General features: G+C 52.7%; 1 protein-coding gene across 7 annotated transcripts in view; it reads left to right on the forward strand.

Annotated features, from left to right (window-relative positions):
• LOC129843765 (WD repeat-containing protein 7-like) overlaps positions 1-25,059 on the forward strand; it is a gene marked incomplete at its 5' end in the record, with an annotated part of 295,613 nt that overhangs the window by 90,199 nt on the left and 180,355 nt on the right. For all 7 annotated transcript variants that reach the window (XR_008757881.1, XR_008757880.1, XR_008757883.1 and 4 more), the window contains 1 exon segment: positions 7,247-7,363. Coding sequence is in view for 2 of the 7 variants with exons in the window: in XM_055912362.1 (XP_055768337.1) it covers positions 7,247-7,363 (117 nt within the window).

The following is a 25,059-nucleotide window of genomic DNA, read 5'->3' on the forward strand; positions in this document are numbered from 1 at the left end:
AACTGCACATTTTAGAGTGGCTTTTAATTGTACCCAGCACAAGGTGCACCTGTGTAATGGTCATGCTGTTTAAACAGCTTCTTAATATGCCACACCTGTCAGGTGGATGGATTATATTGACAAAGAATAAAATGCTCACGAACAGGGAGGTAAACAAGTTAGTAAAAAACTTTTTTTGGGGGGGGGGGGGAGCTTTGTGTTCACCTCATGAAACATTGGACCAACACTTTACATGTTGCGTTTTATATTTTTGTTCAGTGTAAAATCACGAGGCCCTAATCTATGGATTTCACATGACTGGGAATACAGATATGGGGGGCGTGGATCAGAAATCCAGTCACACCAGTATCTGGTGTGACCAACATTTACCTCATGCAGTGTGACATCTCCTTCACATAGAGTTGATCAGGCTGTTGATTGTGGAATGTTGTCCCACTCCTCTTCAAATGGCTGTGTGAAGTTGCTGGATATTGGCAGAAAGCTGGACCACACTGTCGATCCAGAGCATCCCAGGCGAGTATGCAGGCCATGGAAGAACTGGGACATTTTCAACTTCCAGGAATTGCGTACAGATCCAAGCGACATGGGGCTGTGTGTTATCATGCTGAAACATGAGGTGATGGTGGCTGATCCTTCTTTCTCCCCTACTTTGTTTGTTTCTTTCTTTGGGAGGGCCCAGTTGGCCCCTGGGGCCTGGGTCAGCAGGAGGGAGGGAGGGAGGGAGGGAGGGAGGGAGGGAGGGAGGATGGATGGATGAATGACCACGTGATTAAAATCCAACACAGCCTCCAGCCTCCTTGGAGAATGCTGACGCTCACTGGAGCAGCGGGTTTGTTTCATTAATCTGGTCGTGCTCCCTTGCCCCCTAACCCCCCCTCAACCCCAGGGAGGCCTGAGTGACACAGGAGGTCGGCAAGGGTTTGCACTTTTGGGACAGTTCCATTGCTCGAGGCCGGACAAGCTCAATCAAGCACAGCCAAAGTATTTGAACTTCACTCAGATGAAAGAATGGATTAGGTCCAGACTAGACTCCAAGGTTGTAGAGGAAGATGGGCGGGAGGTAGAGGAAGATGGGCGGGCGGTAGAGAGTAGGAGGAGGGTCAGAGGGGGGCATGGTTGGACGGGCCGGTCCCACTCCAGGGGTTAACAAGGCCGGTCCCGGCCGGTCCCACTCCAGGGGTTAACAAGGCCGGTCCCACTCCAGGGGTTAACAAGGCCGGTCCCACTCCAGGGGTTAACAAGGCCGGTCCCACTCCAGGGGTTAACAAGGCCGGTCCCACTCCAGGGGTTAACAAGGCCGGTCCCACTCCAGGGGTTAACAAGGCCGGTCCCACTCCAGGGGTTAACAAGGCCGGTCCCACTCCAGGGGTTAACAAGGCCGGTCCCACTCCAGGGGTTAACAAGGCCGGTCCCACTCCAGGGGTTAACAAGGCCGGTCCCACTCCAGGGGTTAACAAGGCCGGTCCCACTCCAGGGGTTAACAAGGCCGGTCCCGGCCGGTCCCACTCCAGGGGTTAACAAGGCCGGTCCCGGCCGGTCCCGCTCCAGGGGTTAACAAGGCCGGTCCCGGCCGGTCCCGCTCCAGGGGTTAACAAGGCCGGTCCCACTCCAGGGGTTAACAAGGCCGGTCCCACCTAAGGGGTTAACAAGGCCGGTCCCGGCTGGTCCCGCTCCAGGGGTTAACAAGGCCGGTCCCACTCCAGGGGTTAACAAGGCCGGTCCCACTCCAGGGGTTAACAAGGCCGGTCCCACCTATGGGGTTAACAAGCCGGTCCCGGCCGGTCCCGCTCCAGGGGTTAACAAGGCCGGTCCCACTCCAGGGGTTAACAAGGCCGGTCCCACTCCAGGGGTTAACAAGGCCGGTCCCACTCCAGGGGTTAACAAGGCCGGTCCCACTCCAGGGGTTAACAAGGCCGGTCCCACTCCAGGGGTTAACAAGGCCGGTCCCGGCCGGTCCCACTCCAGGGGTTAACAAGGCCGGTCCCGGCCGGTCCCACTCCAGGGGTTAACAAGGCCGGTCCCACTCCAGGGGTTAACAAGGCCGGTCCCGCTCCAAGGGTTAACAAGGCCGGTCCCGCTCCAGGGGTTAACAAGGCCGGTCCCGCTCCAGCGGTTAACAAGGCCGGTCCCGCTCCAGGGGGTTAACAAGGCCGGTCCCGGCCGGTCCCGCTCCAGGGGTTAACAAGGCCGGTCCCGCTCCAGGGGTTAACAAGGCCGGTCCCGCTCCAGGGGTTAACAAGGCCGGTCCCACTCCAGGGGTTAACAAGGCCGGTCCCACTCCAGGGGTTAACAAGGTCGGTCCCACTCCAGGGGGTTAACAAGGCCGGTCCCGGCCGGTCCCGCTCCAGGGGTTAACAAGGCCGGTCCCGCTCCAGGGGTTAACAAGGCCGGTCCCACTCCAGGGGTTAACAAGGCCAAGTGGAAGCCATGTGTCACAGCTGACACCGGTCGTTTGACCTTGGAGGAGGTAGAGCAGGATCTCTATTCAGCCTGCCTGAAGTGAGAGTGGAGTGATGGCCTCTAGTCTATATCCTCCACACTGTCCTGTTTATGCCCCCCCCTGTCACTGTGCCATGGTTACCCCCCACTAGATCTAGCTACTAGTGGAATAAATAAACCATTTCTCTTGAAATATGTCAGTGGTGAATGGGAGAGGGGGGTGAATGGGAGAGGGGAGTGAATGGGAGAGGGGAGTGAATGGGAGAGGGGCGTGAATGGGAAAGGGGCGTGAATGGGAGAGGGGCATGAATGGGAGAGGGGCGTGAATGGGAGAGGGGCGTGAATGGGAGAGGGGCGTGAATGGGAGAGGGGCGTGAATGGGAGAGGGGCGTGAATGGGAGAGGGGCGTGAATGGGAGAGGGGCGTGAATGGGAGAGGGGCGTGAATGGGAGAGGGGGGTGAATGGGAGAGGAGAGGGGAGTGAATGGGAGAGGAGAGGGGAGTGAATGGGAGAGGAGAGGGGAGTGAATGGGAGAGGAGAGGGGAGAGAATGGGAGAGGAGGGGAGAGAATGGGAGAGGAGGGGAGAGAAGTAGAGGAGAGGGGAGTGAATGGGAGAGGAGGGGAGAGAGGGGAGTGAATGGGAGAGGGGAGAGGAGAGGGGAGTGAATGGGGAGGTTAATTGAACCATAAAGGAACGTGTTCTCAGGGAGCCTGGAATGAATCATTCTGAACCCCCCCCTCCACACACACACACACACACTCCCTCACTTCATCAAATGTAATTGGAGGAAAGTTGTCGATATGGCAACGAAAGTGCCTGCTCATCGAGCAGAAGGCAGCAGACGTCTGTATGTGTTGCTGTAGTGTTGTGGTTTCAGGAGGCCCATTGTGTGTGTTGCTGTAGTGTTGTGGTTTCAGGAGGCCCGTTGTGTGTGTTGCTGTAGTGTTGTGGTTTCAGGAGGCCCGTTGTGTGTGTTGCTGTAGTGTTGTGGTTTCAGGAGGCCCGTTGTGTGTGTTGCTGTAGTGTTGTGGTTTCAGGAGGCCCGTTGTGTGTGTTGCTGTAGTGTTGTGGTTTCAGGAGGCCCATTGTGTGTGTTGCTGTAGTGTTGTGGTTTCAGGAGGCCCGTTGTGTGTGTTGCTGTAGTGTTGTGGTTTCAGGAGGCCCGTTGTGTGTGTTGCTGTAGTGTTGTGGTTTCAGGAGGCCCGTTGTGTGTGTTGCTGTAGTGTTGTGGTTTCAGGAGGCCCGTTGTGTGTGTTGCTGTAGTGTTGTGGTTTCAGGAGGCCCGTTGTGTGTGTTGCTGTAGTGTTGTGGTTTCAGGAGGCCCGTTGTGTGTGTTGCTGTAGTGTTGTGGTTTCAGGAGGCCCGTTGTGTGTGTTGCTGTAGTGTTGTGGTTTCAGGAGGCCCGTTGTGTGTGTTGCTGTAGTGTTGTGGTTTCAGGAGGCCCGTTGTGTGTGTTGCTGTAGTGTTGTGGTTTCAGGAGGCCCGTTGTGTGTGTTGCTGTAGTGTTGTGGTTTCAGGAGGCCCATTGTGTGTGTTGCTGTAGTGTTGTGGTTTCAGGAGGCCCGTTGTGTGTGTTGCTGTAGTGTTGTGGTTTCAGGAGGCCCGTTGTGTGTGTTGCTGTAGTGTTGTGGTTTCAGGAGGCCCGTTGTGTGTGTTGCTGTAGTGTTGTGGTTTCAGGAGGCCCGTTGTGTGTGTTGCTGTAGTGTTGTGGTTTCAGGAGGCCCGTTGTGTGTGTTGCTGTAGTGTTGTGGTTTCAGGAGGCCCGTTGTGTGTGTTGCTGTAGTGTTGTGGTTTCAGGAGGCCCGTTGTGTGTGTTGCTGTAGTGTTGTGGTTTCAGGAGGCCCGTTGTGTGTGTTGCTGTAGTGTTGTGGTTTCAGGAGGCCCGTTGTGTGTGTTGCTGTAGTGTTGTGGTTTCAGGAGGCCCGTTGTGTGTGTTGCTGTAGTGTTGTGGTTTCAGGAGGCCCGTTGTGTGTGTTGCTGTAGTGTTGTGGTTTCAGGAGGCCCGTTGTGCGTTCTGTCCCTGTTACAGCGTGTTCATTAGGACACGCCTTAGTAAAACACGTTAGAAGTTGGATGCAACCCAACATTGTACACGTTCAGGTAGTACCTTCCCAGTTCAGACGGGTTTTCTGCAGTTTGTGCCTCTAGTGAATAGAACCGCTTGTCTCTGATCTGATAACAAGTGCTGAACAGCTACGTCTGCTCTGTGCCACTAAGAGACTAGAGGAGCAGAGGAGAAAGAGATGGGGAGGAAGAGGAGCAGAGGAGGAGGTGCAGAGAGAGGAGGTGCAGAGAGAGGAGGAGCAGAGAGAGGAGGAAGAGGAGCAGAGAGGAAGAGGAGCAGAGAGGAAGAGGAGCAGAGAGGAAGAGGAGCAGAGAGGAGGAGGAGCAGAGAGGGGAGGAGGCAGAGGAGCAGAGAGGGGAGGAGGCAGAGGAGCAGAGAGGGGAGGAGGCAGAGGAGCAGAGAGGGGAGGAGGCAGAGGAGCAGAGAGGGGAGGAGGCAGAGGAGCAGAGAGGGGAGGAGGCAGAGGAGCAGAGAGGGGAGGAGGCAGAGGAGCAGAGAGGGGAGGAGGCAGAGGAGCAGAGAGGGGAGGAGGCAGAGGAGCAGAGAGGGGAGGAGGCAGAGGAGCAGAGAGGGGAGGAGGCAGAGGAGCAGAGAGGGGAGGAGGAAGAGGAGCAGAGAGAGGAGGAGGAAGAGGAGCAGAGAGAGGAGGAGGAAGAGGAGCAGAGAGAGGAGGAGGAAGAGGAGCAGAGAGCGATGAAGGAGAGGAGGAAAGGGAGGAGCAGAGAGAGATGAAGAGAGAGGCATTAAGCTTCATTAATTAGCGCAAGCAGAGATTAGCTCGTTCACCTTTAAGCACCATTGATTAATTGTCCTGATCTTAATGAAAAACTTATTAAAATGGGTAATTCCAGGATAAGGGCTAAATGAAGCAGCTGAATAAATAGGTGTAATGGTAAGGGTTAATGAAGGGACCGTAATGTTGCTTCCCTCCTCAATAAGGTCTGATGAGATACTTAACAAAGGAACCAGGAGAAATTAGTGACATTAATTGTAGCATGAAGGAGGTTAGGGGGTTGTGTGTCTGTCTGAATTTCTTAGTTTCTGACTGTGTCACCCAGAACGGTCGCGGTTGTGTATAGAACGGTCGCGGTGGTGTCCAGAACGGTCGCGGTGGTGTCCAGAACGGTCGCGGTAGTGTCCAGAACGGTCGCGGTGGTGTCCAGAACGGTCGCGGTGGTGTCCAGAACGGTCGCGGTGGTGTCCAGAACGGTCGCGGTGGTGTCCAGAACGGTCGCGGTAGTGTCCAGAACGGTCGCGGTGGTGTCCAGAACGGTCGCGGTGGTGTCCGGAACGGTCGCGGTGGTGTCCGGAACGGTCGCGGTGGTAGTGTCCGGAACGGTCGCGGTGGTAGTGTCCGGAACGGTCGCGGTGGTAGTGTCCGGAACGGTCGCGGTGGTGTCCGGAACGGTCGCGGTGGTAGTGTCCGGAACGGTCGCGGTGGTAGTGTCCGGAACGGTCGCGGTGGTAGTGTCCGGAACGGTCGCGGTGGTAGTGTCCGGAACGGTCGCGGTGGTAGTGTCCGGAACGGTCGCGGTGGTAGTGTCCGGAACGGTCGCGGTGGTAGTGTCCGGAACGGTCGCGGTGGTAGTGTCCGGAACGGTCGCGGTGGTAGTGTCCGGAACGGTCGCGGTGGTAGTGTCCGGAGCGGTCGCGGTGGTAGTGTCCGGAGCGGTCGCGGTGGTAGTGTCCGGAGCGGTCGCGGTGGTAGTGTCCGGAGCGGTCGCGGTGGTAGTGTCCGGAGCGGTCGCGGTGGTAGTGTCCGGAGCGGTCGCGGTGGTAGTGTCCGGAGCGGTCGCGGTGGTAGTGTCCGGAGCGGTCGCGGTGGTAGTGTCCGGAGCGGTCGCGGTGGTAGTGTCCGGAGCGGTCGCGGTGGTAGTGTCCGGAGCGGTGGTAGTGTCCGGAGCGGTCGCGGTGGTAGTGTCCGGAGCGGTCGCGGTGGTAGTGTCCGGAGCGGTCGCGGTGGTAGTGTCCGGAGCGGTCGCGGTGGTAGTGTCCGGAGCGGTCGCGGTGGTAGTGTCCGGAGCGGACTTCTCCACATTTTACATCTGGGCAAATTATGACGAGGATATTTTTCTCAAATTACAATAGTTTTCAGTTGAACATTTCTTTTCAATCTATTACCATCAACCAGCCAATCACACTTTATTGATCACATTTCTATATAGACATAATGTGTTATTTAGTCTTTACAATGAACATCCACTGAGCCTACCCATTGGCGCCTACCCATTCTCCTACCCATTGGAGAATGGGGTCTTCTCTGAATCTAAAAAATATATGAAGTTGAAACTAAAAGGCAAACGATGGTTGTTGAACAGTCTTTTTAAAAAATGTAAATTTTTTTTATTTGATTTACTCCCTTTTTCTCCCCAATTTTATGGTATCCTATTGTTAGTAATTACTATCTTGTCTCATCGCTATAACTCCCGTACGGGCTCGGGAGAGACGAAGGTCGAAAGCCATGCGTTCTCTGAAACACAACCCAACCAGCCGCACTGCTTCTTAAAACAGCGCGCCTCCAACCCGGAAGCCAGCCGCACCAATGTGTCGGAGGAAACACCGTGCACCTGGCCCCCTTGGTTAGCGCCACTGCGCCCGGCCCGCCACAGGAGTCGCTGGAGCGCGAGACAAGGATATTCCTACCGGCCAAACCCTCCCTAACCCGCACGACGCTAGGCCAATTGTACGTCGCCCCGCAGTCTTCTTGATGTGTGTTTTTGTTTCTTTGTGTTTGTACAGCGGGAACCTCCGCTGACCCCGCCGTGCCGCCCCCACCCCTTCCCGAAACCCTTCCTGTGGAAACACAGCTCCCCACTGCCGAGGAGATGGAAGTCACGGACGATGACATCATAGCAGGTAGGAGAACACGACACACACACTACCTTGTAGACGGTTGTCTATAGGACTCCAAGCTCTTACCTGGGGACACACCTGGACACACTACCTTGTAGACTGTTGTATATAGGACTCCAAGCTCTTACCTGGGTACACACCTGTACACACACACACTACCTTGTAGACTGTTGTCTATAGGACTCCAAGCTCTTACCTGGGGACACAGCTGGACACACACACACTACCTTGTAGACTTTTGTCTATAGGACTCCAAGCTCTTACCTGGACACACACCTGGACACACACACACTACCTTGTAGACGGTTGTCTATAGGACTCCAAGCTCTTACCTGGGGACACACCTGGACACACTACCTTGTAGACTGTTGTCTATAGGACTCCAAGCTCTTACCTGGGGACACAGCTGGACACACACACACTACCTTGTAGACTTTTGTCTATAGGACTCCAAGCTCTTACCTGGACACACACCTGGACACACACACACTACCTTGTAGACGGTTGTCTATAGGACTCCAAGCTCTTACCTGGACACACACCTGGACACACACACACTACCTTGTAGACGGTTGTCTATAGGACTCCAAGCTCTTACCTGGACACACACCTGGACACACACACTACCTTGTAGACTGTTGTCTATAGGACTCCAAGCTCTTACCTGGGGACACACACTACCTTTTCTTGTAGACTGGTTTTAATTTATTTAACCTTTATTTAACCTTTATTTAACCAGGCAAGTCAGTTAAGAACACATTCTTATTTACAATGACGGCCTACCAAAAGGCAAAATACCTCCTGCGGGGACGGGGGCCTGGGATTAAAAATAAATACAATATAAATATAGGACAAAACACACATCACAACAAGAGAGACAGCACAACACTACTTAAAGAGAGACCTAAGACAACACAACATGGTAGCAACACAACATGGTAGCAACACAACATGGTAGCAACACAACATGACGATATGGTAGCAACCAACACGACATGGTAGCAACCACCACGACATGGTAGCAACCACCACGACATGGTAGCAACCAACACGACATGGTAGCAACCACCACGACATGGTAGCAACCACCACGACATGGTAGCAACCAACACGACATGGTAGCAACACAACATGACGATATGGTAGCAACCACCACGACATGGTAGCAACCACCACGACATGGTAGCAACCAACACGACATGGTAGCAACCACCACGACATGGTAGCAACACAACATGACGATATGGTAGCAACCAACACGACATGGTAGCAACCACCACGACATGGTAGCAACCACCACGACATGGTAGCAACCACCACGACATGGTAGCAACCACCACGACATGGTAGCAACCACCACGACATGGTAGCAACCACCACGACATGGTAGCAATCAACACGACATGGTAGCAATCAACACGACACGGTAGCAATCAACACGACACGGTAGCAATCAACACGCCACGGTAGCAACACAACACGCCACGGTAGCAACACAACACGCCACGGTAGCAACACAACACGCCACGGTAGCAACACAACACGCCACGGTAGCAACACAACACGCCACGGTAGCAACACAACACGCCACGGTAGCAACACAACACGCCACGGTAGCAACACAACACGCCACGGTAGCAACACAACACGCCACGGTAGCAACACAACACGCCACGGTAGCAACACAACACGCCACGGTAGCAACACAACACGCCACGGTAGCAACACAACACGCCACGGTAGCAACACAACACGCCACGGTAGCAACACAACACGCCACGGTAGCAACACAACACGCCACGGTAGCAACACAACACGCCACGGTAGCAACACAACACGCCACGGTAGCAACACAACACGCCACGGTAGCAACACAACACGCCACGGTAGCAACACAACACGCCACGGTAGCAACACGCCACGGTAGCAACACGCCACGGTAGCAACACGCCACGGTAGCAACACGCCACGGTAGCAACACGCCACGGTAGCAACACGCCACGGTAGCAACACAACACGGTAGCAACACAACACGGTAGCAACACAACACGGTAGCAACACAACACGGTAGCAACACAACACGGTAGCAACACAACATGCCAACATGGTAGCAACACAACATGCCAACATGGTAGCAACACAACACGGTAGCAACACAACATGCCAACATGGTAGTAACACAACATGCCAACATGGTAGCAACACAACATGCCAACATGGTAGCAACACAACATGCCAACATGGTAGCAACACAACACGGTAGCAACACAACACGCCAACATGGTAGCAACACAACACGGTAGCAACACAACACGCCAACATGGTAGCAACACAACATGCCAACACGGTAGCAACACAACATGCCAACACGGTAGCAACACAACATGCCAACATGGTAGCAACACAACATGCCAACATGGTAGCAACACATGGTAGCAACACATGGTAGCAACACATGGTAGCAACACATGGTAGCAACACATGGTAGCAACACAACATGGTAGCAGCACAACATGACAACACAACATGGCAGCAGCACAACATGACAACACAACATGGCGGAAACATGACGACAACGCGCTGGCAACACATGACGACAACGCGCTGGCAACACATGACGACAACGCGCTGGCAACACATGACGACAACGCGCTGGCAACACATGACGACAACGCGCTGGCAACACATGACGACAACGCGCTGGCAACACATGACGACAACGCGCTGGCAACACATGACGACAACGCGCTGGCAACGCGCTGGCAACACATGACGACAACGCGCTGGCAACACATGACGACAAACGCGAAGCAGCCACAACTGTCAGTAAGAGAGTCCATGATTGAGTTTTTGAATGAAGAGATGGAGATAAAACTGTCCAGGTTGAGTGTTTGTTGCAGCTCGTTCCAGTCGCTAGCTGCAGAGAACTGAAGAGGAGCGACCCAGTGATGTGTGTGCTTTGGAGGCCTTTAACAGAATGTGACTGGCAGAACGGGTGTTGTATGTGGAGGATGAGGGCTGCAGTAGATATCTCAGATTGGGGGGAGGGAGGCCTAACAGGGTTTAATAAATAAGCATCAACCAGTGGGTCTTGTGACGGGTATTCAGAGATGACCAGTTTACAGAGGAGTATAGAGTGACATGATGTGTCCTATAAGGGGCATGTCCAGATGTTAGTATCCTACATGCCCATTGGCCTGTCAAGAAGCACATGGGATTTCCATGACTACACTCTAATTACTGAGTTAGAATAACACAGTTCACACTGGTGAGTTGTGATAGGCCGGTAGTGGTGAGTTGTGATAGGCCGGTAGTGGTGAGTTGTGATAGGCCGGTAGTGGTGAGTTGGGAGAGGCCGGTAGTGGTGAGTTGGGAGAGGCCGGTAGTGGTGAGTTGGGAGAGGCCGGTAGTGTTGAGTTGGAGAGGGGAGTCCAACGGATAGCCTAGCCACGCTGAGAGAGAGAGAGAGAGAGGGGAGTCCAGCGGATAGCCTAGCCACGCTAAGAGAGAGAGAGAGGGGAGTCCAACGGATAGCCTAGACACGCTGAGAGAGAGAGAGGGGAGTCCAGCGGATAGCCTAGCCACGCTGAGAGAGAGAGGGGAGTCCAGCGGATAGCCTAGACACGCTGAGAGAGAGAGAGGGGAGTCCAGCGGATAGCCTAGACACGCTGAGAGAGAGAGGGGAGTCCAACGGATAGCCTAGACACGCTGAGAGAGAGGGGAGTCCAGCGGATAGCCTAGACACGCTGAGAGAGAGAGGGGAGTCCAGCGGATAGCCTAGACACGCTGAGAGAGAGAGAGGGGAGTCCAGCAGATAGCCTAGACACGCTGAGAGAGAGAGGGGAGTCCAGCGGATAGCCTAGACACGCTGAGAGAGAGAGAGGGGAGTCCAGCGGATAGCCTAGACACGCTGAGAGAGAGGGGAGTCCAGCGGATAGCCTAGACACGCTGAGAGAGAGAGGGGAGTCCAGCGGATAGCCTAGACACGCTGAGAGAGAGAGGGGAGTCCAGCGGATAGCCTAGACACGCTGAGAGAGAGAGGGGAGTCCAGCGGATAGCCTAGACACGCTGAGAGAGAGAGGGGGAGTCCAGCGGATAGCCTAGCCACGCTGAGAGAGAGAGAGGGGAGTCCAGCGGATAGCCTAGACACGCTGAGAGAGAGAGGGGAGTCCAGCGGATAGCCTAGCCACGCTGAGAAAGAGAGGGGAGTCCAGCGGATAGCCTAGACACGCTGAGAGAGAGAGGGGAGTCCAGCGGATAGCCTAGACACGCTGAGAGAGAGAGAGGGGAGTCCAGCGGATAGCCTAGACACGCTGAGAGAGAGAGGGGAGTCCAACGGATAGCCTAGACACGCTGAGAGAGAGGGGAGTCCAGCGGATAGCCTAGACACGCTGAGAGAGAGAGGGGAGTCCAGCGGATAGCCTAGACACGCTGAGAGAGAGAGGGGAGTCTAGCGGATAGCCTAGACACGCTGAGAGAGAGAGGGGAGTCCAGCGGATAGCCTAGACACGCTGAGAGAGAGAGGGGAGTCCAGCGGATAGCCTAGCCACGCTGAGAAAGAGAGGGGAGTCCAGCGGATAGCCTAGCCACGTATTGAGAGAGAGAGGGGAGTCCAGCGGATAGCCTAGACACGTATTGAGAGAGAGAGGGGAGTCCAGCGGATAGCCTAGACACGCTGAGAGAGAGAGGGGAGTCCAGCGGATAGCCTAGACACGCTGAGAGAGAGAGGGGAGTCCAGCGGATAGCCTAGACACGCTGAGAGAGAGAGAGGGGAGTCCAGCGGATAGCCTAGACACGCTGAGAGAGAGAGGGGGAGTCCAGCGGATAGCCTAGACACGCTGAGAGAGAGAGAGGGGAGTCCAGCGGATAGCCTAGACACGCTGAGAGAGAGAGAGGGGAGTCCAGCGGATAGCCTAGACACGCTGAGAGAGAGAGGGGAGTCCAGCGGATAGCCTAGACACGCTGAGAGAGAGAGGGGAGTCCAGCGGATAGCCTAGACACGCTGAGAGAGAGAGGGGAGTCCAGCGGATAGCCTAGACACGCTGAGAGAGAGAGGGGGAGTCCAGCGGATAGCCTAGCCACGCTGAGAGAGAGAGAGGGGAGTCCAGCGGATAGCCTAGACACGCTGAGAGAGAGAGGGGAGTCCAGCGGATAGCCTAGCCACGCTGAGAAAGAGAGGGGAGTCCAGCGGATAGCCTAGACACGCTGAGAGAGAGAGGGGAGTCCAGCGGATAGCCTAGACACGCTGAGAGAGAGAGAGGGGAGTCCAGCGGATAGCCTAGACACGCTGAGAGAGAGAGGGGAGTCCAACGGATAGCCTAGACACGCTGAGAGAGAGGGGAGTCCAGCGGATAGCCTAGACACGCTGAGAGAGAGAGGGGAGTCCAGCGGATAGCCTAGACACGCTGAGAGAGAGAGGGGAGTCTAGCGGATAGCCTAGACACGCTGAGAGAGAGAGGGGAGTCCAGCGGATAGCCTAGACACGCTGAGAGAGAGAGGGGAGTCCAGCGGATAGCCTAGCCACGCTGAGAAAGAGAGGGGAGTCCAGCGGATAGCCTAGCCACGTATTGAGAGAGAGAGGGGAGTCCAGCGGATAGCCTAGACACGTATTGAGAGAGAGAGGGGAGTCCAGCGGATAGCCTAGACACGCTGAGAGAGAGAGAGGAGTCCAGCAGATAGCCTAGCCACGCTGAGAGAGAGAGAGGGGAGTCCAGCAGATAGCCTAGACACGCTGAGAGAGAGAGGGGGAGTCCAGCGGATAGCCTAGCCACGCTGAGAGAGAGAGGGGAGTCCAGCGGATAGCCTAGACACGCTGAGAGAGAGAGGGGGAGTCCAGCGGATAGCCTAGACACGCTGAGAGAGAGAGGCGAGTCCAGCGGATAGCCTAGCCACGCTGAGAGAGAGAGGGGAGTCCAGCAGATAGCCTAGACACGCTGAGAGAGAGAGAGGGGAGTCCAGCAGATAGCCTAGACACGCTGAGAGAGAGAGGGGAGTCCAACGGATAGCCTAGACACGCTGAGAGAGAGAGAGGGGAGTCCAGCGGATAGCCTAGACACGCTGAGAGAGAGAGGGGAGTCCAGCGGATAGCCTAGACACGCTGAGAGAGAGAGGGGAGTCCAGCGGATAGCCTAGACACGCTGAGAGAGAGAGAGGGGAGTCCAGCGGATAGCCTAGACACGCTGAGAGAGAGAGGGGAGTCCAGCGGATAGCCTAGACACGCTGAGAGAGAGAGAGGGGAGTCCAGCAGATAGCCTAGACACGCTGAGAGAGAGAGGGGGAGTCCAGCGGATAGCCTAGCCACGCTGAGAGAGAGAGGGGAGTCCAGCGGATAGCCTAGACACGCAGAGAGAGAGAGGGGAGTCCAGCGGATAGCCTAGACACGCTGAGAGAGAGAGGGGAGTCCAGCGGATAGCCTAGCCACGCTGAGAGAGAGAGGGGAGTCCAGCGGATAGCCTAGCCACGCTGAGAGAGAGAGGGGAGTCCAGCGGATAGCCTAGACACACAGAGAGAGAGAGGGGAGTCCAGCAGATAGCCTAGACACGCTGAGAGAGAGAGAGGGGAGTCCAGCGGATAGCCTAGACACGCTGAGAGAGAGAGGGGAGTCCAGCGCATAGCCTAGACACGCTGAGAGAGAGAGGGGAGTCCAGCGGATAGCCTAGACACGCTGAGAGAGAGAGGGGAGTCCAGCGGATAGCCTAGACACGCTGAGAGAGAGAGGGGAGTCCAGCGGATAGCCTAGACACGCTGAGAGAGAGAGGGGAGTCCAGCGGATAGCCTAGCCACGCTGAGAAAGAGAGGGGAGTCCAGCGGATAGCCTAGCCACGTATTGAGAGAGAGAGGGGAGTCCAGCGGATAGCCTAGACACGCTGAGAGAGAGAGAGGAGTCCAGCGGATAGCCTAGCCACGCTGAGAGAGAGAGAGGGGAGTCCAGCAGATAGCCTAGACACGCTGAGAGAGAGAGAGGGGAGTCCAGCGGATAGCCTAGACACGCTGAGAGAGAGGGGAGTCCAGCGCATAGCCTAGACACGCTGAGAGAGAGAGGGGAGTCCAGCGGATAGCCTAGACACGCTGAGAGAGAGAGGGGAGTCCAGCGGATAGCCTAGACACGCTGAGAGAGAGAGGGGAGTCCAGCGGATAGCCTAGACACGCTGAGAGAGAGAGGGGAGTCCAGCGGATAGCCTAGCCACGCTGAGAAAGAGAGGGGAGTCCAGCGGATAGCCTAGCCACGTATTGAGAGAGAGAGGGGAGTCCAGCGGATAGCCTAGACACGCTGAGAGAGAGAGAGGAGTCCAGCGGATAGCCTAGCCACGCTGAGAGAGAGAGAGGGGAGTCCAGCAGATAGCCTAGACACGCTGAGAGAGAGAGGGGAGTCCAGCGGATAGCCTAGACACGCTGAGAGAGAGAGGGGGAGTCCAGCGGATAGCCTAGACACGCTGAGAGAGAGAGGCGAGTCCAGCGGATAGCCTAGCCACGCTGAGAGAGAGAGGGGAGTCCAGCAGATAGCCTAGACACGCTGAGAGAGAGAGAGGGGAGTCCAGCAGATAGCCTAGACACGCTGAGAGAGAGAGGGGAGTCCAGCGGATAGCCTAGACACACAGAGAGAGAGAGGGGAGTCCAGCAGATAGCCTAGACACGCTGAGAGAGAGAGAGAGAGGAGTCCAGCCACGCTGAGAGAGAGAGGGGGGTCCAGCAGATAGGCTGCGCCTCTCTCTGCGTGGCTAGGCTATTTGCCGATTTAACAAATATTGACACGTCTTGTGTTATACAGTGTGGGGGAAGAACATCTCCCTCTCTCTCTCTGTTTTACACACTGGTCAGTTTATAGAGATCCTGAGAGTAATTAGTTGCCTTGTGAACCAGCCACTTGTCACTTCATTACTCTGTGAAGTTTAAGTTCGACCCGTCATGGGTTGGATTGGACTATGGATTATCAGGCACTTGATAGCGGCCTTTAAACCACATGGTGTGTCCCACATGGCTCCCTAATCCCTATGTAGTGCAATACTTTTGACATGTCTGTGTTGCCTGGCGGGATCTTCCAATCTCTGTCTGTCGTCACCTGCCTGTTCTCATGAGAGCACTAATTGGAGGCATTGACACACACACACACACACACACACACACACACACACACACACACACACACACACACACACACACACACACACACACACACACACACACACACACACACACACACACACACACACACACACACACACACACACACACACACACTGAACACAGTCAAGCTGCCAGGCATGGACTAATGTGAGAAATGTGTTAGCTCACTAGGAATGGGCTCCTGAGTGGCGTAGCGGTCTAAGGTACTGCATCTACAGTCCCTGGTCCGATTCCTGTATCACATCCTACCCCCCTACCACTCTACCCACCTACCAATCATCCCTCCAGACCACCGTACTGCTACAGTACAGAACCAGACGGTAGCAGGAGGAATCATCCCTCCAGACCACCGTACTGCTACAGTACAGAACCAGACGGTAGCAGGAGGAATCATCCCTCCAGACCACCGTACTGCTACAGTACAGAACCAGACGATAGCAGGAGGAATCATCCCTCCAGACCACCGTACTGCTACAGTACAGAACCAGACGGTAGCAGGAGGAATCGCTCTTTTCACTGTCTGGCAAACGTGTGTGTCTCTCTGGTTTACTTTGCGTATGGAAATCTGAAAGGGCCGTTCAGGGGAAATACTCTGTTCTGTTGTTTAAATATGATCAGAGTTATTCTATTCACGACTTAGGTTCCTCCTTTGAGGTGTGTGTGTGTGTGTGTGTGTGTGTGTGTGTGTGTGTGTGTGTGTGTGTGTGTGTGTGTGTGTGCGCGCACGTGTTGCTCTCACGAAACCAATCCCAGTAAATAGATATGGTGAAAATTGTCTCACAGTGACACGAACTCTACCAGCTTGCCCTGTTTCTCAATATTTACTCAGTTTGTTCTGTAAATAAGTTATGCGTGACTTTAGCTTTTAAAGATCTGGGATTTGGCTTGATATTGAAACGGCATCAAGGCTGTTAACTGTTGTGAAACTGACAAAATGTTTTTTTTTTAAGTGCTGAGAGAGAGAGAGAGACTTCGACAATAGCTTGCAACCCTCCCCAAGCCCGTCTCTGTTTTAGTTATCAGGCTAACAGATGTAAAACCGCCGTAAGAAATGGACAAACACTTTGTCAATATGTGAAAAATGAGAGCTGAAAAATGATAAATTGTCAAGCGTGTCTGGGGATATTGACTGGTCTGCAGCAAGCCAACCCGCCAGCTCGGCCCGGCCTGAGAGCGTATTTTGGTTTTCAATAACGTCGAGCCATGCAGTGATTTGCTCACAATGCTGTGCTCGCTTACTGATTTACTCCCTCCCTGTGCAGCGTTAACAGCCGGCTGGGTGTGAGAACACAGCTCTGAGACTCAACTTACAGAACACAGCTCTGAGACTCAACTTACAGAACACAGCTCTGAGACTCAACTTACAGAACACAGCTCTGAGACTCAACTTACAGAACACAGCTCTGAGACTCAACTTACAGAACACAGCTCTGAGACTCAACTTACAGAACACAGCTCTGAGACTCAACTTACAGAACACAGCTCTGAGACTCAACTTACAGAACACAGCTCTGAGACTCAACTTACAGAACACAGCTCTGAGACTCAACTTACAGAACACAGCTCTGAGACTCAATTTACAGAACACAGCTCTGAGACTCAACTTACAGAACACAGCTCTGAGACTCAACTTACAGAACACAGCTCTGAGACTCAACTTACAGAACACAGCTCTGAGACTCAACTTACAGAACACAGCTCTGAGACTCAACTTACAGAAATTCCATACAACAATGTTTTGTTGTGATTGCTGGCACCTGTCTGTGCTCTGATTGCTGGGACCTCTCTGTGATCTGATTGCTGGGACCTGTCTGTGATCTGATTGCTGGGACCTGTCTGTGATCTGATTGCTGGGACCTCTCTGTGATCTGATTGCTGGGACGGCCCACGGCTGAATCTAGTTGATGATCCCTGGCCTCTCTCTCCCTGCGTCACCCTAACCCCTAACCCTTCCTCTCTCCTCCCCTTCTCTCTCTTCCCCTTCTCTCTCTTCCCCTTCTCTCTCTTCCCCTTCTCTCTCCTTCCCTTCCTCTCTCCTTCCTCTCTCCTCCCCTTCTCTCTCCTCCCCTTCTCTCTCTTCCCCTTCTCTCTCTTCCCCTTCTCTCTCTTCCCCTTCTCTCTCCTCCCCTTCTCTCTCCTCCCCTTCTCTCTCTTCCCCTTCTCTCTCTTCCCCTTCTCTCTCTTCCCCTTCTCTCTCTTCCCCTTCTCTCTCTTCCCCTTCTCTCTCCTCCCCTTCCTCTCTCCTTCCTCTCTCCTCCCCTCCCCTATCTCCTCCCCTTCCTGTCTCTCTTCATGCCATACCTTTCATCTCCTCCACTACCAACCAAGCTGCCAGCCATGCTGAGGTGCATACTGCGTACACACACACACACACACACACACACACACACACACACACACACACACACACACACACACACACACACACACACACACACACTACCAGCATGCTACATGCCCCTACAATACACTGGTTTTCTAATAGCCTTATTACATAATGGACCCACTGCTCAGGATGGAAGCTTTGCATGGAGGAGGAGAGGAAATGTACGTTATAGATGAGGGGATCAAAGCACACAGTGATATTGATTGTTGCTATGGTTTTACTTCCCAACCAATCAGAGAAACACGTCAACAAATGTAAGACGTCAGCTGTGTTGTGTGGAAGGGTGTTGCAGTGTTGGAGATGCTTCGTTAATCCAGGACTAGATTTGAGAAACCGTTGTAGGGAAATTAGATTCATATTAGGGTCCTTTGAGATGGATGTAAATATGGTGTATCTAGATGGGTAGATAGGTATATAGGATGTAAATATGATGTATCTAGATGGGTAGATGGATAGATAGGATGTAGATATGGTGTATCTAGATGGATAGATAGGATGTAGATATGGTGTATCTAGATGGGTAGATAGGATGTAAATATGGTGTATCTAGATGGGTAGATAGGATGTAAATATGGTGTATCTAGATGGGTAGATAGGATGTAGATATGGTGTATCTAGATGGGTAGATAGGATGTAGATATGGTGTATCTAGATGGGTAGATAGGATGTAGATATGGTGTATCTAGATGGGTAGATAGGATGTAGATATGGTGTATCTAGATGGATAGATAGGATGTAGATATGGTGTATCTAGATGGGTAGATAGGATGTAGATATGGTGTATCTAGATAGGTAGATGGGATGTAAATATGGTGTATCTAGATGGATAGATGGGTAGATAGGATGTAGATATGGTGTATCTAGATGGGTAGATAGGATGTAGATATGGTGTATCTAGATGGGTAGATAGGATGTAGATATGGTGTATCTAGATGGGTAGATAGGGTGTATCTAGATGGGTAGATAGGATGTAGATATGGTGTATCTAGATGGATAGATGGATGTAGATATGGTGTATCTAGATGGGTAGATAGGATGTAAATATGGTGTATCTAGATGGATAGATGGATGTAGATATGGTGTATCTAGATGGGTAGATAGGATGTAAATATGGTGTATCTAGATGGATAGATAGGATGTAGATATGGTGTATCTAGATGGATAGATGGATGTAGATATGGTGTATCTAGATGGGTAGATAGGATGTAAATATGGTGTATCTAGATGGATAGATAGGTAGATAGGATGTTTTATTTATTTATTTTTATTTATTTACCGTTATTTTACCAGGTAAGTTGACTGAGAACACGTTCTCATTTGCAGCAACGACCTGGGGAATAGTTACAGGGGAGAGGAGGGGGATGAATGAGCCAATTGTAAAGTGGGGATTATTAGGTGACCATGATGGTTTGAGGGCCAGATTGGGAATTTAGCCAGGACACCGGGGTTAACACCCCTACTCTTACGATAAGTGCCATGGGATCTTTAATGACCTCAGAGAGTCAGGACACCCGTTTAACGTCCCATCCGAAAGACGGCACCCTACACAGGGCAGTGTCCCCAATCACTGCCCTGGGGCATTGGGATATTTTTTAGACCAGAGGAAAGAGTGCCTCCTACTGGCCCTCCAACACCACTTCCAGCAGCATCTGGTCTCCCATCCAGGGCCTGACCAGGACCAACCCTGCTTAGCTTCAGAAGCAAGCCAGTAGTGGTATGCAGGGTGGTATATGCTGCTGTAGATATGGTGTATCTAGATGGGTAGATGGATAGATAGGATGTAGATATGGTGTATCTAGATGGGTAGATAGGTAGATAGGATGTAGATATGGTGTATCTAGATGGGTAGATAGGATGTAGATATGGTGTATCTAGATGGGTAGATAGGATGTAGATATGGTGTATCTAGATGGGTAGATAGGATGTAGATATGGTGTATCTAGATGGGTAGATAGGATGTAGATATGGTGTATCTAGATGGGTAGATGGATAGATGGGATGTAGATATGGTGTATCTAGATGGATAGATAGGATGTAGATATGGTGTATCTAGATGGGTAGATAGGATGTAGATATGGTGTATCTAGATGGGTAGATAGGATGTAGATATGGTGTATCTAGATGGGTAGATAGGATGTAGATATGGTGTATCTAGATGGGTAGATAGGATGTAGATATGGTGTATCTAGATGGATAGATAGGATGTAGATATGGTGTATCTAGATAGGTAGATAGGATGTAGATATGGTGTATCTAGATAGATAGATAGGATGTAGATATGGTGTATCTAGATGGATAGATAGGATGTAGATATGGTGTATCTAGATGGATAGATAGGATGTAGATATGGTGTATCTAGATAGGTAGATGGGTAGATAGGATGTAGATATGGTGTATCTAGATAGGTAGATGGATAGATAGGATGTAGATATGGTGTATCTAGATGGGTAGATAGGATGTAGATATGGTGTATCTAGATGGATAGATAGGATGTAGATATGGTGTATCTAGATGGATAGATAGGATGTAGATATGGTGTATCTAGATGGATAGATAGGATGTAGATATGGTGTATCTAGATGGGTAGATAGGTAGATAGGATGTAGATATGGTGTATCTAGATGGGTAGATAGGATGTAGATATGGTGTATCTAGATGGGTAGATAGGATGTAGATATGGTGTATCTAGATGGATAGATAGGATGTAGATATGGTGTATCTAGATGGGTAGATAGGATGTAGATATGGTGTATCTAGATGGGTAGATAGGATGTAGATATGGTGTATCTAGATAGGTAGATGGGATGTAAATATGGTGTATCTAGATGGATAGATGGGTAGATAGGATGTAGATATGGTGTATCTAGATGGGTAGATAGGATGTAGATATGGTGTATCTAGATGGGTAGATAGGATGTAGATATGGTGTATCTAGATGGGTAGATAGGATGTAGATATGGTGTATCTAGATGGATAGATAGGATGTAGATATGCTGTATATCTAGATGGTGGCTGTTTATTCCAACGGTTTGGGAATATAACGGGGTGAGAGGTCTGTCTGTCCCCCCTGGCTGGCTGTCTTGTCGCCCCTGGCTGTCTGGTCTATAGGCACGTCTGTCTGAGGGATTTTTGTGTCACATCCACTCCTCTCCCCTCTCCTCTCTTCCCTTCTCCTCTCTTCCCTTCTCATCTCCTCTCCCTTCCCTTCTCCTCTCTTCCCTTCTCCTCTCTTCCCTTCTCCTCTCTTCCCTTCTCCTCTCTTCCCTTCTCCTCTCTTCCCTTCTCCTCTCTTCTCCTTTCTCCTCTCATCTCATCTCCCTTCTCCTCTCCTCTCTTCTCCTCTCTTATCTCCTCTCCATTTTCTTCTCCTCTCTTCCCTTCTCCTCTCTTCCCTTCTCCTCTCTTCTCCTCTCTTCTCATCTCCTCTCCATTTTCTTATCCTCTTTTCCTCTCCTCTCATTTCTCCTCTTCTCTCCACTCCTCTCTTCTCATCTCCTCTCCATTTTCTTCTCCTCTCTCCCCCTTCTCATCCCTCTCTGTCATCTCTGAGGGCAGCTGTGGAGCTTGTTTCTCCTTCACATCTGACATTTGAGGAGGAAAAGAGAAAGCAGAGAGAAGGGCACTTTGTGTGTGTGTGTGTGAGAGAGAGAGAGAGCTCCAGCAGTTTAAAGGCCATCAGCTTCGACTCTGGGTAAAGGCGGTCCTCTCCAGGACTGCAAAGCCTCCCGCGCCTCTCCTCGCACCTCCTCTGCACCCTCCCCGCCGTCTCCCCTGTGCTTCCCCATGTCTCGCTGCGTCTCCCCACTACTCCCCACGTCTCCTCCTCTTTCATCTCTAATCCGTAAAGCCTCACACGTTTATTTCTCCTCCTCTCATTCCCACACTCCTCAGCCTGCCTCTTCTCAGCCTGCCTCTTCTCAGCCTGCCTCTTCTCAGCCTGCCTCTTCTCAGCTTACCTCTTCTCAGCCTGCCTCAGCATGTCTCCCTCCTCCCTCCTGCTGTACACATCAGATTAACTCTCAGCTGATGTATGTTGTCTTTCTCACCACCACGTTGTTCTTTAGTAGTATTTTACTTAGTTGAACGTTTCTGAACGACACGGATTCTAAATAAGACGTACTTGTGACTTACGACCGCTCTCACGCTCTCTAGTTACAGTGGTTCCCAACCTTTTTCGGGTACTGTACCACCAACTGAACTATTCTCTACCCGGAGTACCTCTCTGCGGGTGCCCCCTCATGTTCATGTTACCAGGAAGCCTATGGTCTCATGAGACTTCTCAAGTACCCCCTGGTACGTGGATAGGCCACGTGCCCCCAGGGACCCGAGTACCAGGTTCCTCTCCTAGCCTGTCACAGTAGACCAGGTTCCTCTCCTAGCCTGTCACATTAGACCAGGTTCCTCTCCTAGCCTGTCTCAGTAGACCAGGTTCCTCTCCTAGCCTGTCTCAGTAGACCAGGTTCCCCTCCTAGCCTGTCACAGTAGACCAGGTTCCTCTCCTAGCCTGTCACATTAGACCAGGTTCCTCTCCTAGCCTGTCTCAGTAGACCAGGTTCCTCTCCTAGCCTGTCTCAGTAGACCAGGTTCCTCTCCTAGCCTGTCACAGTAGACCAGGTTCCTCTCCTAGCCTGTCACAGTAGACCAGGTTCCTCTCCTAGCCTGTCACAGTAGACCAGGTTCCCCTCCTAGCCTGTCACAGTAGACCAGGTTCCCCTCCTAGCCTGTCACAGTAGACCAGGTTCCCCTCCTAGCCTGTCACAGTAGACCAGGTTCCTCTCCTAGCCTGTCACAGTAGACCAGGTTCCTCTCCTAGCCTGTCACGTTAGACCAGGTTCCTCTCCTAGCCTGTCACGTTAGACCAGGTTCCTCTCCTAGCCTGTCACGTTAGACCAGGTTCCTCTCCTAGCCTGTCACAGTAGACCAGGTACCTCTCCTAGCCTGTCACATTAGACCAGGTTCCTCTCCTAGCCTGTCACAGTAGACCAGGTTCCTCTCCTAGCCTGTCACAGTAGACCAGGTCCCTCTCCTAGCCTGTCACAGTAGACCAGGTTCCTCTCCTAGCCTGTCACGTTAGACCAGGTTCCTCTCCTAGCCTGTCACAGTAGACCAGGTTCCCCTCCTAGCCTGTCACAGTAGACCAGGTTCCCCTCCTAGCCTGTCACAGTAGACCAGGTTCCTCTCCTAGCCTGTCACATTAGACCAGGTTCCTCTCCTAGCCTGTCACAGTAGACCAGATCCCTCTCCTAGCCTGTCACATTAGACCAGGTTCCTCTCCTAGCCTGTCACAGTAGACCAGGTTCCTCTCCTAGCCTGTCACAGTAGACCAGGTTCCTCTCCTAGCCTGTCACGTTAGACCAGGTTCCTCTCCTAGCCTGTCACAGTAGACCAGGTTCCTCTCCTAGCCTGTCACAGTAGACCAGGTTCCTCTCCTAGCCTGTCACGTTAGACCAGGTTCCTCTCCTAGCCTGTCACAGTAGACCAGGTTCCCCTCCTAGCCTGTCACAGTAGACCAGGTTCCCCTCCTAGCCTGTCACAGTAGACCAGGTTCCTCTCCTAGCCTGTCACATTAGACCAGGTTCCTCTCCTAGCCTGTCACAGTAGACCAGGTCCCTCTCCTAGCCTGTCACATTAGACCAGGTTCCTCTCCTAGCCTGTCACAGTAGACCAGGTTCCTCTCCTAGCCTGTCACTTTAGACCAGGTTCCTCTCCTAGCCTGTCACAGTAGACCAGGTTCCTCTCCTAGCCTGTCACATTAGACCAGGTTCCTCTCCTAGCCTGTCACAGTAGACCAGGTTCCTCTCCTAGCCTGTCACAGTAGACCAGGTTCCTCTCCTAGCCTGTCACAGTAGACCAGGTTCCTCTCCTAGCCTGTCACGTTAGACCAGGTTCCTCTCCTAGCCTGTCACGTTAGACCAGGTTCCTCTCCTAGCCTGTCACAGTAGACCAGGTTCCTATCCTAGCCTGTCACAGTAGACCAGGTTCCTCTCCTAGCCTGTCACAGTAGACCAGGTTCCCCTCCTAGCCTGTCTCAGTAGACCAGGTTCCTCTCCTAGCCTGTCACGGTAGACCAGGTTCCTCTCCTAGCCTGTCACGGTAGACCAGGTACCTCTCCTAGCCTGTCACGGTAGACCAGGTTCCTCTCCTAGCCTGTCACGTTAGACCAGGTTCCTCTCCTAGCCTGTCACGTTAGACCAGGTTCCTCTCCTAGCCTGTCACAGTAGACCAGGTACCTCTCCTAGCCTGTCACGTTAGACCAGGTTCCTCTCCTAGCCTGTCACAGTAGACCAGGTTCCTCTCCTAGCCTGTCACGTTAGACCAGGTTCCTCTCCTAGCCTGTCACGTTAGACCAGGTTCCTCTCCTAGCCTGTCACATTAGACCAGGTTCCTCTCCTAGCCTGTCACAGTAGACCAGGTTCCTCTCCTAGCCTGTCACAGTAGACCAGGTTCCTCTCCTAGCCTGTCACAGTAGACCAGGTTCCCCTCCTAGCCTGTCACAGTAGACCAGGTTCCTCTCCTAGCCTGTCACAGTAGACCAGGTTCCTCTCCTAGCCTGTCACAGTAGACCAGGTTCCTCTCCTAGCCTGTCACAGTAGACCAGGTTCCTCTCCTAGCCTGTCACAGTAGACCAGGTTCCTCTCCTAGCCTGTCACAGTAGACCAGGTTCCTCTCCTAGCCTGTCACAGTAGACCAGGTTCCTCTCCTAGCCTGTCACAGTAGACCAGGTTCCTCTCCTAGCCTGTCACAGTAGACCAGGTTCCTCTCCTAGCCTGTCACAGTAGACCAGGTTCCTCTCCTAGCCTGTCACAGTAGACCAGGTTCCTCTCCTAGCCTGTCACAGTAGACCAGGTTCCTCTCCTAGCCTGTCACAGTAGACCAGGTTCCTCTCCTAGCCTGTCACGTTAGACCAGGTTCTTCTCCTAGCCTGTCACGTTAGACCAGGTTCCTCTCCTAGCCTGTCACGTTAGACCAGGTTCCTCTCCTAGCCTGTCACGTTAGACCAGGTTCCTCTCCTAGCCTGTCACGTTAGACCAGGTTCCTCTCCTAGCCTGTCACGTTAGACCAGGTTCCTCTCCTAGCCTGTCACGTTAGACCAGGTTCCTCTCCTAGCCTGTCACGTTAGACCAGGTTCCTCTCCTAGCCTGTCACGTTAGACCAGGTCCTCTCCCTCTCTGCATCTGTAGGTGTCAGT

This window comes from Salvelinus fontinalis, unplaced genomic scaffold, assembly GCF_029448725.1.
Source record: "Salvelinus fontinalis isolate EN_2023a unplaced genomic scaffold, ASM2944872v1 scaffold_0160, whole genome shotgun sequence".
NCBI classification, from domain to species: domain Eukaryota; kingdom Metazoa; phylum Chordata; class Actinopteri; order Salmoniformes; family Salmonidae; genus Salvelinus; species Salvelinus fontinalis.